Source organism: Amaranthus tricolor, chromosome 3 (genome assembly GCF_026212465.1).
Source record: "Amaranthus tricolor cultivar Red isolate AtriRed21 chromosome 3, ASM2621246v1, whole genome shotgun sequence".
NCBI lineage: Eukaryota > Viridiplantae > Streptophyta > Magnoliopsida > Caryophyllales > Amaranthaceae > Amaranthus > Amaranthus tricolor.
Genome location: NC_080049.1, coordinates 28,709,356 through 28,727,737, shown reverse-complemented (window position 1 = coordinate 28,727,737; position 18,382 = coordinate 28,709,356). Strand labels below are relative to the sequence as shown.

The 18,382-nt window shown below is 32.1% G+C and overlaps 1 protein-coding gene across 1 annotated transcript; it reads right to left on the bottom strand.

The window, feature by feature from the left end:
- Positions 1-1,241: 1,241 nt before the first annotated feature.
- LOC130807430 (isoprenylcysteine alpha-carbonyl methylesterase ICME-like) lies at positions 1,242-9,083 on the bottom strand. Its single transcript, XM_057672636.1, has 11 exons — positions 8,549-9,083; positions 5,780-5,856; positions 5,624-5,693; positions 5,449-5,529; positions 5,104-5,178; positions 4,294-4,395; positions 4,067-4,210; positions 2,573-2,638; positions 2,351-2,494; positions 1,859-1,949; positions 1,242-1,605 (listed from the first exon to the last, which is right to left on the bottom strand). The coding sequence occupies exons 1-11, from the start codon at positions 8,920-8,922 to the stop codon at positions 1,444-1,446; spliced, it is 1,386 nt and encodes a 461-aa protein (XP_057528619.1). The 5' UTR covers positions 8,923-9,083; the 3' UTR covers positions 1,242-1,443.
- Positions 9,084-18,382: the final 9,299 nt, after the last annotated feature.

The following is an 18,382-nucleotide window of genomic DNA, read 5'->3' as shown; positions in this document are numbered from 1 at the left end:
TATTTTTGGAAATAGTTTGATTCTTAGTTTATTTAATTAATTTTTTTTAGCCTACAAATTTTAAATTTTCTCGATTTAATAGCTCAGTTCTAGTTCAGCTTGTTTAGTGATTTACAGATGACTTTTCTTAAGCAGTTGTCTATTATAATGTCATTAATCTCTCTCTTTGTAGTACTTTTTTTATTTAGTGGTTTACTTGTAGCAACCCATTCTTATAAAACAAAAAAGATTTGCATAGTACATAAAAAGGTGTTACTTTTTTATAAAAAATTATTATATTTAAGAGATTATGATTTTTACAATTTTTATACAAGCTTAAGTCCCACTTGAATTTGGTTTTCGTTTAAATAAACAACAAATAAGGAATAGTGTTTTAGTAGTTTTATTGCAAGTAATTAGAAACAGAGGAAATATTAGTGTATGCCCCTAAAGTAGAACATAATGAACACTCGTGTGTAAACTTCAACCAAAAGCATGAATGACAACCCAATCGCGCCTCCTAGAAAGCCCCTCGATGCATAAGTCAAAAAAGGCGACGTTATTGATGTGACAATAGCACAACGGATTTTGCGAAGTATTTTTAGAAGTTTGTACTGATGATGTCATTAGGCGATGTCAACAAATGACGTCAGCTCTAGACGGAATATTTGTTACTGAACTTGCTCCCTTGGAGCATGAATGGGCATTGCATGTGAGTTATTTCCTTTGGGGCCTCATCTCCAAAGAGGTACTACACTTGAGCAATGAACAAGTCCCAAGCACAATTATGTTTCTGAATCTGAGGTACCGAAAAAAAATGACGATGAGTCAATGACTACAAATGTTTGTATCGTACCTTGTTTAGTAGAGCCAAATCGAGACTGTAGATTTTGAACCAGCATCTGAACACTCTATCAGTCATTCTTCCGTAACATCTTGGATCAAGAGCAGTGGCTCCAGCAACAGCGAAATTCACCCTCTATGGAGAAAAATGCCGATGACCAAACGTCCTTTGGATCAATGACTAGTTGGATGAATATCAAAGATAAGTCTCTATGTTGGGAAGCTTACATCACCGGATAATATTGGATCAAGCACAGAAGTTAGAAGAAACTTTCCAGTTCAGTATGAGAGTCGCCAAAGCGTTGATCAATTTTGAGATCTACTGCTGGAAAGTCAACTGCATCCAAACAAGGCAGAAAGGGTAAAAAGAACACGAAAAAGGTCATTTTTAGTTGAATCTTCTTCAATACATGAGTGTCACGAATCAGAAGTGGAAGCTTTCCATAAATCAAAGAAAAATGTTTGAAATTACATCAGGGACTGGTGAGATCCAGTATAGAAAATTGGGATCTAATTGAATTTCAGATATGTATAATGCATGTGTATTTACAAATAGAACGTTGCTGTTTTATAATAGCAAAAACAATGATATCATCTCGTTTCGTTGGAAATGAACGGTATTTAGAAGGGACTAACAGCACGAGCCAATTTCAGCAAGATTTCGGGCACCATACGTTTCCTTTGAGGAGCCATAGCATCCTTGGCTTGTTCTTCTTCATCATCCGCATGAATTATAGCAACTAAATCTTCAAACATCGGATCATTACCACCCCTCATTGGATCCTAATCAACAAGTGAACTTATTAGAATCATTATGTAAAAACATGCTTTAAACATGAAACCAATTAACTTCGTACGCTAAGGACTCGTCTTACAGGCTTATAATTTATGGGTGTTCAATGGGCCAAATACGATCCGGGTTGGGCTTAAGCAAATATGGGCCGGGTAAGATATGATGAGCACTCATAGGCAACTATCACAAAAAAATTTGCTGATATTCAAAAGATTCAACGAAATGATTAATTGTTGAATTTACCTGAAGAAAAACGTCAGTATGAGTTTTGCCTTCATATAATATTGATTGAGCTTCTACGCCAAGTCCTTTTAGTGTTTCAGCAAATTGTACGCTGATAAAAGACGAGTTGATCGAGCTTATTAGGCCAGAAAGCAACAAAGACAAGGGAAAAACGTACAAATTCCATTCAATTTATTTTAGGAGAACAAATAAATCAGAAAAATACACTCATCAGTGCTAATGGAATCAACAACGGAAACTATTTCTAACCCCATACGGCACACAAACTTCACTGCCATCCCCTAAATTAAGGCTTTAAGGTGTATGAAACCATTAGCCTACAAGAAAACATATGGCTTACGAATTTATTTGTCTTTTTCCTTTCTTTATCCGGCATTCAACAGAAATTTCTAACTGTAGCACAACAATATTCAAGTGACGTAACAAATAAACGGAAAGAACACATAAGCCTCCTCTATGTCAAAAACAAAGGGGGGACAGAGAGAGAGATACCTATCATTAGATGGAATGGAATAATCAGCAGTACCATGGAAAAGAATCATCGGGGGTAGTAAAGACACTGCATTTCTAGCATTTGGATCCTGCACCACAATTTCAGGCGAGTAATGCCGCAACGATTGCTCCCCACCCATGATACTAAAGCAGAGATTGCGTAAGCTTCATGTAAGTATAGTAACAAAATCAATCGAAATGTAGGATAAAAAGGGAGCATACCTCAGAAATATGGAACGGTATAATCCCCTATTGTGGAAATGATCGACTAGATTTAATAAATTATACCTGACATTGAGTTTGATATTAAAAATATTAATCAAAGTGAATTCATGTAATCCAAAAAAAAAAACAAGAGGACAAGTTTGCACCCAAAGCTAAAATTTAGACTAAGGGGGGATCATCCATTCAATACACTAGCAAAATAATTATAGTTGAATGATCGACAGTTCGATACACTAGCAAAATTATATAAAAACAAATTGAAATTCTAACTTTTTGTTTTTAAATATAAACATGTTATGATTGGGAATTAAAAAGTTGGGAGGATATAAAGAGGTAATTGATAATATTGTGAGTGTCTTAAAAGACAAGAACATTATTAGTTTTTAAGTTGGGAGGATATAAAGAGGTAATTGATAATTCTGTTTGTGAATGGCACTCCTTCTGATTTTTAAGCTAACCGAAGCTTAAGACAAGGTGATCCAACATCTCTTCTTTTGTAATGTCTCCTTTTCTTTTTGTAACAGGCATGGACTTATTAATTTAGCTTTGATTAGAATTCATCCTATGTGCAGAAGCTTGATTGTCAATCATCTGATGATCTCTTGGATTTTAGTAAAGGGGACAAAATATCAGTGGCTCTGTTCTTGCAAAGTCTTGAATAAAATTTTTGCTGATACCTCTAGATGGAGTTTATGATTCCAAGAATGCCATTTATTCTGCTGGAATCATCAGATATAAATCGATTATGATGATGTGTGATAGAGCTAGGTTCACAAAAGGTAGTCTTTTTTTAGATATGTAGGTGGCCAATCTCCCTACACAAACAAATATCAATGATGGGATAGTGTTTTTTTTATGACCTGGGTATCTGGATTAGCTTGTGCGCACCAACAATTCCCAGGGTCCCTGAAGTTAACGACCAAGAAAACCTCCAGTAGCCCTAAGGGGAATCGAACACGTGACCTCTAGGGTATAATATTATAATCCAAGAGCTCAACCAGTTGAGCTACCTCCTGAGTGTTAAAAGATGGGGTAGTGTTGATTAACAGAATCACTAGGAGGATTAAGCAGAAGCTTAAGACATGCTGCCGAGGTGCAATTCATCAATTCTGTTTTGCTTAGTATCACTTCATATTGGTCTCAATTTGTGGTGTTTCCTGAAGGGTTCTCAAGATGATTGATGTTGTCGGTAGGAGTTTCTTTTGGCATGTAACACATGCACACATGGCCCCTAGTTTTAGCAATGTTAATTAATGTTAATTGGAGCAGCAGTGTGTGTAGTAAATCATGTGAGCAACATAAACAAGACCCAAGTGGTGGCATGTAGTAATCGAAGCACACCATCTGACTTTATACATGATTTAGACTACTTAGAAAAGGGTTTAAAAATCAAACAGAGGTTGCGTGAGCATAACAATTCACCATCACTAGGACTCGCAAAACGTTAAATGACATTTGACAGCATGCGATAAGGTGCAAGCAAACACATACCCTCCTGATAATCCAAAATAAGCTTTAATCTGTGAGATGCTCCAAGAAACACATTCTCCCTCACCACCAGCCTCTTTGACAGCTTGTTCAACAAGAGTACAAGCAGAGATGTGTGCACCAGCTGACTGCCCCATCAAATATATTCTACGATATAAATAGGAGAATATCAATCACCACAACCACGAATGGCATTTTGCTAACATAATGAGATGAGTCGATTTTAATACCTGCGAGGATCACCTCCATATTCTTCAATATTATTGCAGATAAATGCAATTCCACGTGAAGCGTCTTCAACCATATCTCTCATTGTGCCTTGAGGAAAATTTCTGGATGTATATATTTACAAAAAATATATTATTCTGATATTCAACTATAAGTAAGCTAGACAGATCCTGCCGGAGATGACCGCCAAATATCACAGCAAGACTGCATGTCAATTTTTTAGCTTTTGGCTATTCTTTTTGGTATCCGATAATTCCCATCTTAAAGATGATGTTTACATCAATGAACTTAAGGACATGCTTGGATTGGACGTAAATATTTAAGGGGGAAATAAAGTCAAACTAATGATTTGAAAGCAAATAGAGATGCATTTGAAGTAGTTAAGATAGTTGTGAAGAAGGTAAAATGAGAATGAAATAAAAATAATGAAGAAAAAAGAAGACGATTTCTCCAATTATGGAGGTAATACATTTCCCCACCCTCCCTTAAGATAAATATTTACCCCATAAAATTGAGAGTTCCCTTCATTTTTCATTACTCAGCAACCATTCTTCCACTTCTACAATAATCAAATTTCACTAATTTCTCATTTATCAACTTTGTTTTCTTACTTTGACTTTCTTTTACCCCTTAAATATTTACACTCAACCCAAGCATGCCCTAAAAAGAAAAATGGGGAAAAGGGACTAAATGGAATCCGATTTACATGAAGATACACCAATAAAATGTGGCAGGTCCCATAAATGCATTACAAGCAACAACAATCTGAGGTTAGTCACAATACATGTAAGTTGAAAATAGAAATTACTTGCCTGTAATCTATACACGCAACCATAATGTCTCTATCAGATAAATGTTGACCGAGGAGAGAACCCCATGCTTTGTAACTGCATCAACAGCAATAAGAAGAACTTCAAAAAATCTGGGATTTTAAAAAAATGATAATGTGAGCACCACTAGAGTCTATACTCGATTAACAATGTTTTTATTTGGACCTCTATTTGGACTTCCAAACCAAGTAAAAGATGTATATGCCATTTAGAACTACTAGGTTCTACGACAGAAAGTATTTATCGTAGGAATAAACATATAAATCCATTAAGAATATAAATCGCGTCGGTAAAAGCAGGGATTCAAAAAGATTTTTGACGACTCACCCAATTATCCAGGCTCCACCCGTTACAAATGCAATAACTGGCTTTAGCCCATCGTTATTCTTGGGTAAGTACAGATCAAGGCTGCCAATTACCCAGTATTAGCTTCAGTTCAACGTTCTAGGACCAAAATAAAAAGACTACCAACCAGAACAATTATAAATAACAATAAACCTACCTATTTCTAGGTTGCTCACCATAGATTATACCTCTGCGGATACGACTAGAAAAGAAGTAATTATATCCAACTGTACAAGGATGAAAACCAGAGTTAGGATTTAGGAAGACAACATATTTGAAGAAATGGAAAAAACTTGAGCTTTTAAAGACAAACCTTGAACAAAACCAGGCATAAGTAAAATGGCATAACAACCAAGAGCGAAAAATCTTATGATCCATCTGTAGCCTACCCTGGATAAAGTAAAAATAAGACATGGAATACCTGAAAAGACTATTATGAATCACATATTTAGGTTAAATTAAAAATCTTATCAGTCACCTCTAATGTTCTTTGACTATCACAAAATTATACGTGCAATTACTTGCCAAGAACAAAAGCAAAAACAGCAATGCAACTCTGCTTCATTGTAGAATACTGTGCTTGAGATACAGGAAGCTAACCCCTGATTGTAAGCCTAATGGCAAAGTATTATAGATGACAACGGATCAGACAGAAACTGAAGCTAAGTTGTACAATGTACCATCGAAGCCCCACCTGATAGCCAAAGATGGACCCTTTTTTATGTTTTGACTTTATTTTAAGCTTTTTCAAAGCATTTATAAACATTGAAGCCAGGCCTAAGTCTCTCATGCTTGGGCTCTAAAAAGGCTTGTATCTCCACAAACTAAAGAGGTTAGCATCAGATGCTACCTTTGCAGATTCCAAAAGAATGCAACACCAGTAAACAAAGTTAAAAGATTTTTTGGCACATCAGTTCCTACAAACCCCAACCTGTCTCCTATGTTTTAAGCTATCCATATTAAAGAGAAATTCCCTATCTTTTTAAAATTGAAACATAGCATAATTTCACGGATCGTCTCCTAAGCAACCAAACATGGAGTGAGACGCAGCATAACATGGTGCCTATTAGGGTACCTGGTGGCTGGTGCTGCGTGTGCTATCAAGAGGCTTAAGTGATATTTGGCTCCTAACCCTAGTGGACACGCATATAACAAAACTGTAATTATGTAGCATTTTAGGAAAACGTGCTCTATTAACCACGAAGTTTGGTAAGGATAATCTTGGGCATACCACACACAAGGACGACGAACCTTCAAAAGTCCAGAATTTTCCAAAAAGTTCGAGACTTCTCAAAAGGGGAGCATTTTAGTGCACTATAGGTCTAGAGGGTTCTAAGGGAGGCAGGAGGCTAAAACCCTCTAGAAACCTGTGGGTTCATCTAGAATGTTTTGATGGAGACTAAGACACTCTAAGAATATTCCATAAGGATTTTTATGTTTTGGGTTGTACTAGGAGAGCCTAGAACACCCATATTATCAAGGTTTTTGGGCTACCGCAACTGATATATAGGTTGAATGACCATGAACAAACTATATTTTTACACTACACCTTCAAGGCATAAGATGTGAAGATGTCTTACGTTAAATGTCACCAACTTATAACAACCTTGCTTCTCTACTTGGTCTTTTCACTATAGTACATGATTTATTCCAACAAAAAACGAGGTATTTAGAAAAACTTCAAAGAGAGTAATTTGCTAAAAGTTTGCCTTAGTTTGGATCCCAAGATATCAACATAATCTATCCCTCCTCACTATCCAAGAAAGGGTTAATCAAGCTCAAGTATTTCAAGAGTAAGAATAACAACAATGGCAAAGCCTCAATTCTAAAAGATTGGATTAGCTATATTAATAAAAGATTAGTTTCAGTGGTCATCCATATGAGTTCTAATTCACAACACATTTTATTTTTCACCATTGTAAATCTAAATTCTACGTATTGTTTTTCACTTTTGCCCTCCTCTTTCTCTCCCTTTTTCTAAGTCCACTGAGTTTCAAATTTCTATCTTCCTTGTCGGTTCACTAATACCCCGTATTTGCACATATCCAAAGCAACTTCAACATTCCTCTTTTATTTTTTTTTCAATATTTGCAACACCTGAATACTTATATCTTTGTTTTGTAGTTTATCCTCAAAGTATGTCACAACTCATATCTCGTCCATCGAAGCATACACATTTCTGCTAGTCTCATCTTGATATGATGTCCTTTCTAAAAGTTTAACATCCTAAGTAGTGACTTGCGTCGATCGAATAGTCGTGGTATAAAACTACCTCAATCACATAATATCTAAGTAGTCGCTCTTTATTTTTGTCACTCACACTTAATTCTATGCGTTACACCTTGTTCGGATATCCTTTACTCTAAAACATACGCCCAAGTTATTTGAAGCATTCACTTGAATGATTTCTTTGTCTTCCAAATTTATAGTGTTTCTATTCATTTCATTTATACTAAATTCAAAAGTGACACTTCACGTACTTGGTCTTACTCCGACTTAATTCAAACTCTCATAACAAAACTTTTGTCTCCATTGTTCTAAATAGCATTTACCCTTTTGCAGTCTCCTCTCTCAAAACAATATCGTCAACAAACAACATGCACTTCAATACACTTTGCTTTCAAGCGGCGAGCACTTTAATATAGACACTTGTTTACACAATACACAACTTGTTCATCTTGTACCGTATCTTACATAAACTTGAGAACAAGTGACCAAAATAAGATGGATGAGCAACTAGGATGCCCATTCACTAAAATATATACCTAGTTGGACTTCAACACAAATGTATACATCCCAAAGTGAGATCATTACTTTTCTAAAATGTGAGTTTTTGGGCTTCAATTGAACAGTTTAAGCATGACATACATGTCAAAATATGGTCATAAAACACCAAATACTCTTCAGTCATCAAAATTTCAGTTAAAAGAATGATTAATCAAAATCTAAATCACTCATGTAATCATAGATAAAATTCACCCATTATCTCTCTAAAACGAACAACCCCATTACACTATCAATCAAATCATCGTTATTAAAAAACAGAAAAGAACAAAAAAAATCAAGGGAAAATCAAAAGTACCCTAAATAACCAAGAAGTTTAAAACTGAGCCGGGTGATCATATAAGTCTCGGCTGCAGCATGCTCAACACTGGTAGCAAGTGACGAATCCTCTTCCCCACCATTGGCAACAGAGAGTAGATTATCATCACTGACACTGCGACGTCTTCGCTGTTGTTGGGTGGGTTTGGTGGGTTTTCCGGTGAAGCTAAAAGCCCTTGAAAGAAGGGATTTTCTTTCCAAAATGTGATCGTTTTCAATAGGAGAAATCAGAAGATGGGAAGTGGGTAATTCATAACTATTTCTTGGAACAAACATGGTGGAACCAAGATATGATTTTGGTTGGTGATTCGTAACAGGAAGAATTGGAGGTTTAGATTTCATCGTCATTTTCATTATTTTAGTATTTATAATTAATATTATGAATCAATTTGGAAGCGAAATTAATGGGAGGAAAACAAAATTGATTTGAATTATGAAAATTTTGGATTTTTTGGGTATTTTTTGGAGGGACGAATGTGTTTATGTGGTGAGCTGTTGGTGAGTTGGTGTTGTGGACAAATCGGCAATTTTTTATTTTTTTTTTGGAAATGATTTTGGCAATTTTGTTTTGTACGTGGAGATGCTGAACTATTTGGAGTTTTTTTTACCAATCCTTATAATTCGCCACCCTTTTCATTTTTTCGCCACCCCTCCTAGTAAATTACCATATTGCCCTTGGTTTTTGAAAAATTTACAATTATGCCATTAAAGCTAAAATTTTCTATATAAACCACAATCACACTAAAAATACTCTCACTACAACTAAAAACCAACATACAAAAGCAAAATTTGGGAGCAAAAATTAAGTTCAATCCGGAATTTATCAATCGAGGTAAGTTATTTGTAATTAAATTTAATCACGAAAAAAAAAAAAAAAAAATTATAGGAGTCGCCCAGATCTGGGCGACTGGACCCCGGTTCAGTCGCCTAATTTTAGGCGACTGAACCGGGGTCGAGCCGCCCAGATCTGGGCGACTCCTATAATTTTTTTTTTTTATTTTTATTTTTTCCGTATGTATTTTATTAATTTTATTATTATTAATTTAATTATTATTATTATTGTATTGTTATTTTTGTTAATATTAAATATATGTTAATGTAATTATTATTAATATTATTATTATTATTGTGATTGTTAATTTTGTATTATTAAATATATGTTAATGTTGTTATTATTAATTTTATTATTATTATTGTTATTGTTATTTTTATTTATTATTAAATATATGTTTATGTTTTGTATATATAAAATTTTTTTTTTTTTTATTTTTTCCTTATATTTAGGAAAAATATATTTAAAGTTTGAAATTTTAAAAAAAAACCTAATTTTTATTAATAAATTAAGTTATTTGTAATTAAATTTAATCACGAAAAAAAAAAAAAAATTATAGGAGTCGCCCAGATCTGGGCGACTCCTATAATTTTTTTTTTTTTTTTTTTATTTTTTCCGTATGTATTTTATTAATTTTATTATTATTAATTTAATTATTATTATTATTGTATTGTTATTTTTGTTAATATTAAATATATGTTAATGTTATTATTATTAATATTATTATTATTATTGTGATTGTTAATTTTGTATTATTAAATATATGTTAATGTTGTTATTATTAATTTTATTATTATTATTGTTATTGTTATTTTTATTTATTATTAAATATATGTTTATGTTTTGTATATATTTTTTTAATTAAATGTTAATAATTTTTTGTTTTTTTTTTGTTATTTTTTTCCATATTTTATTTATGATTATTATGTATTTAGAAATATTATTATTTATAATATTGAATGAAACCGTAAAAAATTGTAGAAAATGGCTGGTAATCAAGGAAAAGGAAAGGGTTTTTTTAGGCAATTGTTGAGACGTAATAGTTCTAGGCCTACCTTACTCAGAGGGGACCCGCATGAGAGAGGGGTCACGGGTTCTGCTAGGAGGGCTAGGCAGGAAGAGGCGGCCAGACACAGTGAGGCCCAAAGGTCGAGTACGCTGAACCAAGTGCGTACTCATTTTGATGACCAGGCTGATAGCCTCCAGAGTAGTTGGGGGGTTTATAGTGATGATGATAATGATGCTGATGATGTTCAGTTCCAAGGTCCTGAGCCTGCCCCATTGGACTGGACTATAGTTCGTGGCCCCGAAGGCAGATTTGCTCGTGGCGGCCCTAGTTCTTCCGCCGCATCTGAGCGTGCAGGAGGAAGTTTTGTCGATAATGAGCCGCCACGGGGCAGGCCCTCACAGTCCACTAACACAGACTGGTTAGTGACATCACCCCAGCCCGGGGGGCCGACAGATACGCGACTGATCCCTAGCTGTTGTTTTTTATCTGTAGGAAATTTGTTTTTTAACTTGGCCTGTAAGCAGGTTGAATGGACTCCCTACAATTGTGGAGCTGCTGCGTTGCTGAATGAGCACCCACGCACCACAGTCATCGGGGGTATCACCTGCTTTGATGTTGTGGAGGTGTATTTGCCGGAGCGGGCATTGCGACAGATTGGGTTCGTGCAGTCTATTCCTCCAGCTCCTATGAGACCAGCCAAGGCTCTTTCTTTTTATAACCAGGTCGGGCAGCATTATCTACATTATCTACATCACCCCTAAGTTTACCATAGCGGTGACATCTTAAATAACAACTAACTCTGGAACGTCCTTCTTTCTTTTTATAAGAAGCACGTGTAAATAGAAAACCGATTGTAATTGCTATCGCATCGGCCCAACTATGTAACTCATCTATGGAGATAAATTCCCTATCCGTAACAAAGCGAACGGAGTAGTCTACGTTGTCTCCAAAATTTTCAAACTCCTGCACATTTGAAATGATATAAATTAAGTACATTAATGACTACAATAATAATATTTGGATTAATAATAACAACAACAACAACAACAATAATAATAATAATAATAATAATAATAATAATAATATTTATAATAATAATAATATTAATAAATAAATAGATAACGATAAATCAAATTAATAATGACAATAACAATAATAATTTTAATAATAATAAAAACATTACGTTAACAAAAAAAATTTAAAAACATTTAAAATAAATAAATAATGACAAGAAAAATAATAACAATAATAATAATAGTTATAACAATAATAAATAAATAAATAATTATAACAATAATAAATAAATAAATAAATAATAGTTATAACAATAATAATAATAACAATAATAATAATAATAATAACAACAAATACAACAATAATAATAATTATTATAACAATAATAAATAAATAAATTACGTAAATTAAAATATTAAAAAATTTAAAAAATAAAAATATCAACAATAAAAATTAAAATAATGACAACAACAATAATAATACTAACAATAATTATAATAATAATTTAAAAATACATTAATACGTAAATTTAAAAAAAAAAAAAAAAAAAAATAGCAGTCGCACAGATCTGGGCGACTGAACCATGGTCCAGTCGCACAAAACTGGGCGACTGAACCATGGTTCAGTCGCCCAGTTTTGTGCGACTGGACCATGGTTCAGTCGCCCAGATTTGTGCGACTTGACCATGGTTCAGTCGCCCAGATTTGTGCGACTTGTTTTTTTTTTTTTTTTTTTCTTCGAACGGCAATTTTACGTACCGCATCCGACTCATAGTCGCTTTCGTTAGCCATATTCAACCAACTACGCCTTACAACTTCTTTAACACTTTTTAGAGAGATAGTACCAGTTTTTAGTGAGATAGTACCGTGTTTCAATTCGTATTTCAAACGCATCTCAGAGTTCGATATATATAGACAAATCATCCTCATTAAATTCTTAATAGTGTTATTAAGCGTGATTTACATTTATTAAGCGTGATTTACATTTATTAATTATTTTTTAACTCCAATGGCATTTTTGTAATTCTTTTAAATCCAGGGGCAATTAAGTAATTTTGGAGGGGGGTGGCGAAAAATAGCAACACCCTTTTTTACCAATCCTTATACCAAATCACATTTCTAAAGAAACACGCAAGAAAATTAAGTGAAAATTAAATTTGATATCTTATTTAAAGAAAACTTATTTTACCCGAAACCAAATCACATTTCTCACACTAATTTATTTTTTATTTTCATTCTACTTACTTTCTTTTAGTTATGCACTTAGTCTTTTGTTATTATATTTTTAATCTCTATAAATAATTATTCTTTTACTTTAATTAGAATACAAAAATTGTTTTTTTTTTTAAAAAAATCATAAAGAAGGTTAATAGGGTGCTAATATCATTTAGTCTTATTAGTATATTATTAGCCTTTAGTCATATTACTATTATAGTATTAGTCATAATAATATATTATTAGCTGTATTACAAAAGTATTAGTCGTATTTACATAGTATTAATCGTATTAGGGAAGTATGAATCAAATTAGTGTATTATTAGTTGTACTAGTTTAGTATCATTTGTGTTATTAGTACAATATAAGTTATATTGGTAAAATCGTATTAATATTATTTGTCGTCAGGCCTGTTTTTAGCTTATGAGCTTCTTGTTTTGAGGCACAAAAATATACAATAGTTGATTATAAATTTTTTTTTAGATGATAGTTGTTTATAATTAAGAATAAAAGGATTGTATAGCACATAGTTATTTCTTCAAGCATTAATTAAATGGGTTTATTAATGATAATAGAATACCACTAATAACAGGGCTAATTATGATATCTTTGCAAATTTCACTTTTTTAGTCAAATTTGTTCCAAAAAAATGTATGTTAGAGTAGTAATTAATTAAGGAGAGAATTGTTTCCAACAGAAGATGCACTTAGAGTAGTATTTGGGCGGGAAAAAAAGTTCTGAGAGCTTGATACTTGTCATTAAATGGTGTATGTTTAAGTATTAAATAAATATAGATATAGATGATTATGTTGAGTTAGTTTACTTATTTATTTTTTATTTTAGGTAAGTTAGAGAATTCTTAGAAAGGAAAGGAAATTATCCTCCCTATATGGTGAAAATTTAACCTTTTTTATAAAAGTAAAAATAAAAGCTTTAAGTCACAAAAACAACTCATAATTTTCTGAGTCTAATTTATCTTAAAATATTATATATCCCCTTATATATTAGTCATTTTATTATGTTTATTACATTTGTTTTATAGTATAACATATTAATTACAAAATTGAATATGATGATATGTTATGTTAAATCATCCAATAGTCATTCAAATTAAAGTGATACTTTAAACTTTATACTGTGATTTGGAGCCACTTATATGTTGTATAAATCCGAATCTTAAAGTAATATTCCATTTTCTTGAGTGTAAGATTATTTTTGTATTTTTTTGATGATGTGCCTAAAAAAATTAAAAAAATAGACCCCAAGTCTTTAACCATTATTAATAACTTGTACACGTGCCTCATATGAAACTTTCTCATATTAAAAACGGAATCATACAAAAAGCTAATTTTTCTAAATAATTATTTAATATTATAATTAATCACTTTAAAAACATTAAAAGTGAATAATTAAAACTATAAGGGATAACTTTCGAATTATAATTGATCACTTTAAAATTATAAGTAGTCACTTTTTATGATTATAAGTGTTCACTTTAAATTTGAGATGGAAGATTTGAAATCATCTAAATGTCGATGTTAATCATCTTGGCGATGGGGTTATATAAGCAACTATTATATATAAATCTAATATTGATTATAAGACTTATATTTCAATGATTACACTTACACTTTCTAATAGCTCTCAAATTTTAGTTGCTATTCAATCAGAGCAGTTTTTTGTTCTTTGTGTTTTGTGATGACGATCAATAAGAGTTATGGACAATCAGTATTCCATGTTGAACTGTTTCTACCTAAACCTATTTTACTCATATATGTTAGAGTATGTAACATATCTTGGGGCCTCAACCATTAAGCTTTTGGTTGAGATGGTTCTTTGACATGGTAGCAGAGCCAACGTGACAAAGATCACGAATTCGAATCTCAACCACTCCTCATTTAAGGGGAATATTTACCGCATGTATGAGGTGGGCCTGTGCTATATACACACTTTTAGCTCAAAAGGCTCTCGTGTGAGGAGGCGTATTAGAGTATAAAATATATCTTGGGGCCTCAACCATCAGTTTAAACTTTTAGTTGAGTTGGTTTCTTGACAATATAGGATAAGAATGGTAAAATATGTAACGGAACCAAGAACGTTATATAATAATAGAGGCTTTCTAAAACATCTAAATATTAACATTTAATACAAACAATGTTAAAAAAGACATGCAAGGGGTATGTCTAGCATAAACAAATGACAATTACATGTCTGAAATATGGGCACCTATAAATGATACAATTTGTCGTTCGTTAATTTTCAACAATCAAATATTGAATATTCTAATTTTTGTTTACTAATTAATTATCAATATACTAAGATTTATTCCTTATATCATTTTGCCCCAATTAAAAATACACAGACAACAATGTTTATTTACTAAAAAACACACAGAGAGAATATATCTTGGAGGAATCTTAATCTAGAATCACGTTCTTAGAATTTAGAATAATATTTTACTATATTTTGGAAAGCTTGGATGGAGAACATCAACGTTGGATTATCTTTAGGAATTTAGGATCCATTTTTGTGGTATTCATAAAAATAGGACCTTCTCATAAATTTTAGGGCTATATGTTAATTTTTTATATTATACTTTAGATTCTTATAATTTAAGAAAAAAAAAAAATAAATCAACATACTAGTTTTTGATAAACATCTGCATTAATATATAAGTTTTTTTAAACGGAAGTGAAATCTTGAGAAAGAGATAGTATAGTAAAAGTCATTAGCTATTAGGTCACGTAATTTGAAATAATTAATTATATTTGTCTTTCTATTCCTTAGTTAATTTGGTGTAAAATAATATAAAAATGGCTAATTAAAAAATAAAATGAATATTTGATACCCTTTCGATAATAAAGTTTAGTACTGTAGACTCTCTTTGCGCATATTAATCGACGCCTTGTATATAATAATTAATCCACTCAAGAATCAATATATCATGACATGACATAGTTTGTTATTTACTCCTCTCTATGAAATTGCCATAATATATTTTCTTTTTACCTTGTTTTCTTTAATTTGCTGTAATTTTCTTTTGTGGAAATATTCTCACTACTTTCGTTACACATTTCAACTTTCTTTCACTACAAAAACGTTGCATATACCTAAACTTATTTAGCCGTGCTTATTTAAGTGTGGCCAGCTATTTCGTAATTAGGCATACCTTTTACATTTAGACACACTTATTAAGTTTAAGAATTTTAGTCTCACTTTATAAATAAGGCTAAGAGGTCAATTAAATAATGTATTATATGTAAATAATTCAGCCACACATATAAGTGTGGTTACATGTTAATAAAATAAAAAATAATCAATTCAACTGTACTTAATTAGCGTGGGTAAATTTCAAATTTAAAAATATATAATCAATTTAGCCACGCTAAATAATCGATCAAAATATCAATATATCATTAAATCACCCACCCTAAATAAGTAAGGCGTTAGCAACTAAAAGAAACTATGCACCCGTTAGCCACACTAAAAAGCGTGGCAAACAAAAACTGAAAAAATTAAGTTCGCGGGCTAAATGCAGTACAGTACTGGCGTTTCATCTTCAACATATTCAGCCCCAAATTACTTCCCACAAGAATCAATTAAATAACCCTAATTTCATCTGACTGCCAAAAATTCTGGGTTAATTCTCGTTTTGTGGCTTCATCTTTTCCCACAAGAATCAATCCTTCTTGCAGCTTCATATGTTCTAAAGTAAGTATTTAAATTATGAGTTGTATTTGTTGATTTGTTTTTCTTGGACTGATTTTTAAGACTTGATTACGTGGTAAATTGTGCACCTTCATATTGTTTATTTGTACTGTTAAGACTTGATTTCGTGCTTCATCTTGAGTTGTATTTGTTTTTCTTGTAGCTTCATTCTCGCCTTCATTTCTGATTTTTGGTACAGAAAAGGTGTGGTTTTGCTTTCTGATTGCCCACTTTTAGGTGTATGAATCGTAATTTGTACTGGATTGTTCTCGCTGTTCATTCCAGCAGTTTTCTACTCTATAATCATGTCTTCCCGCTTTCAGAAGTGGGGGTGATTTTTAAATCTTTTCCATTTTGATCTTGATTATTGAGTTTTGAAAAGATGGGTTAATTACTGGGTTATTGTAACAGAATTGTGGTTACACTTTTTTGAATCTTTTCCATTTTTATCTTGATTATTGTGCTTGCTTTTATTAAGTCAATTGAATTCATAACCTTTGGGTCAGAAGTTGAGTGATTTTGCTTTTTTACTTGCTGAAGTTTGGAAATTGCAACAGTTTTTGATTATGTCTTAGACTTTTAGTTATGTGGCTAAATTGTGCAATATCTATAACACTTCAGTATTCTATAACTGCTCCAACAACACTAATATATTACTGATTCTACTTTAACAATATCATGAATTTTCATTTTGGTTTTTTTTTTTTTTTTTTTTTTTTTGAGTAAATCATTTTGGTTCATACAATACAATAAAATTCAACATTTATAGTCATATGTAAAGAATTAATGTTAAAGTATATGATCTTGTAGCTATGTTTCTATGAAGTCATTGAATATAATAAGGTTGTACATTCATAAATTTAAAGAGAATGTTAATTTTAATGAAGTAATTAAATTACTGTATTATTAGTCGAAAATGTCATAAATTTTCATTTTGGTTTTGTTAGTGCTTTATTCTATTCTTAAGAGTCATTAAACAAATTAAAAGGATAGCTTAACTGATCGTTAAACTAATTATAATAATTGAAAACCAACTCTTATAGTTCTTATTTGGATCCAAAGGGGATTATATGTCCTTGTACTAAATGCCAAGTTGGAAAAAATGCATGGTTTAGTAGAGAAATTGTTACACGTCATTTAATGTTAAATGGATTTATGCGTAGCTACAAAGATTGGGTATACCACGGGGAAACAATTTACATGCCAACATCTTCTAATCTCAATTCTTCTAGAACTAGCATGACCAATATCGATGGTGAGATTGTTGGTGCTGTTGATACTACAACATTATTGAATGATATTTTTGAGACTATTGGACAAGAATGTGTCGAGAATAACGATCTTGGTCATGATTTTGAAATGGGAGATCCTATAGAGGAGGAAGACGATGATACTGATAATGGTTTTTATCTTGGTCATGGCTAGGCTGTATTGCTGTACAGTCCACATCCTCTGGTCCACACGCCCAATTCAATGCGTTTTCTAAATCTGCCTACGTAGCATTTGATGAAGCAATACACGCCCAATTCAAGCCATCTTGGTAGCGTTTTTATTCAGATTTGTTTTGCTATAATGTCTGTGGAAGTTAAACCATGGCGTCCGAAGTTTATTCCAGTGGAGCAAAGTCAAATCAGCTTCAATTAGTGGCTCTGAAGATTTGTGTCTGCTTATTTGAAATGTTTTCTCAAGTTTGATGTTTTTTGAATATATTCAGCATGAATTTAGTAAAATCGATCATAGCACTAATTAAGTCACTTGTCTCATGTGCTCTTGAGAAGACCAATGATTTCGCCAGCATCTTATTCATCCAATCATTACCCAATTGCTGCTGGTTCGTTGATGTCCTAGAAACGTCTGAATGTCTCAATTAGTAACAATGAATGTATGGGTGCCTCGTATTTTGGATGTATAGCTTGTTTTGCTGTTTACAGCTTTTTTTAGTTGGTTCCTTGGTTTAGGTTGTATAAACCTTAATTTAGTAATAGAAAATTTTTTTGCCAAAATAATAATAATAATAATAATAATAATAATAATAAT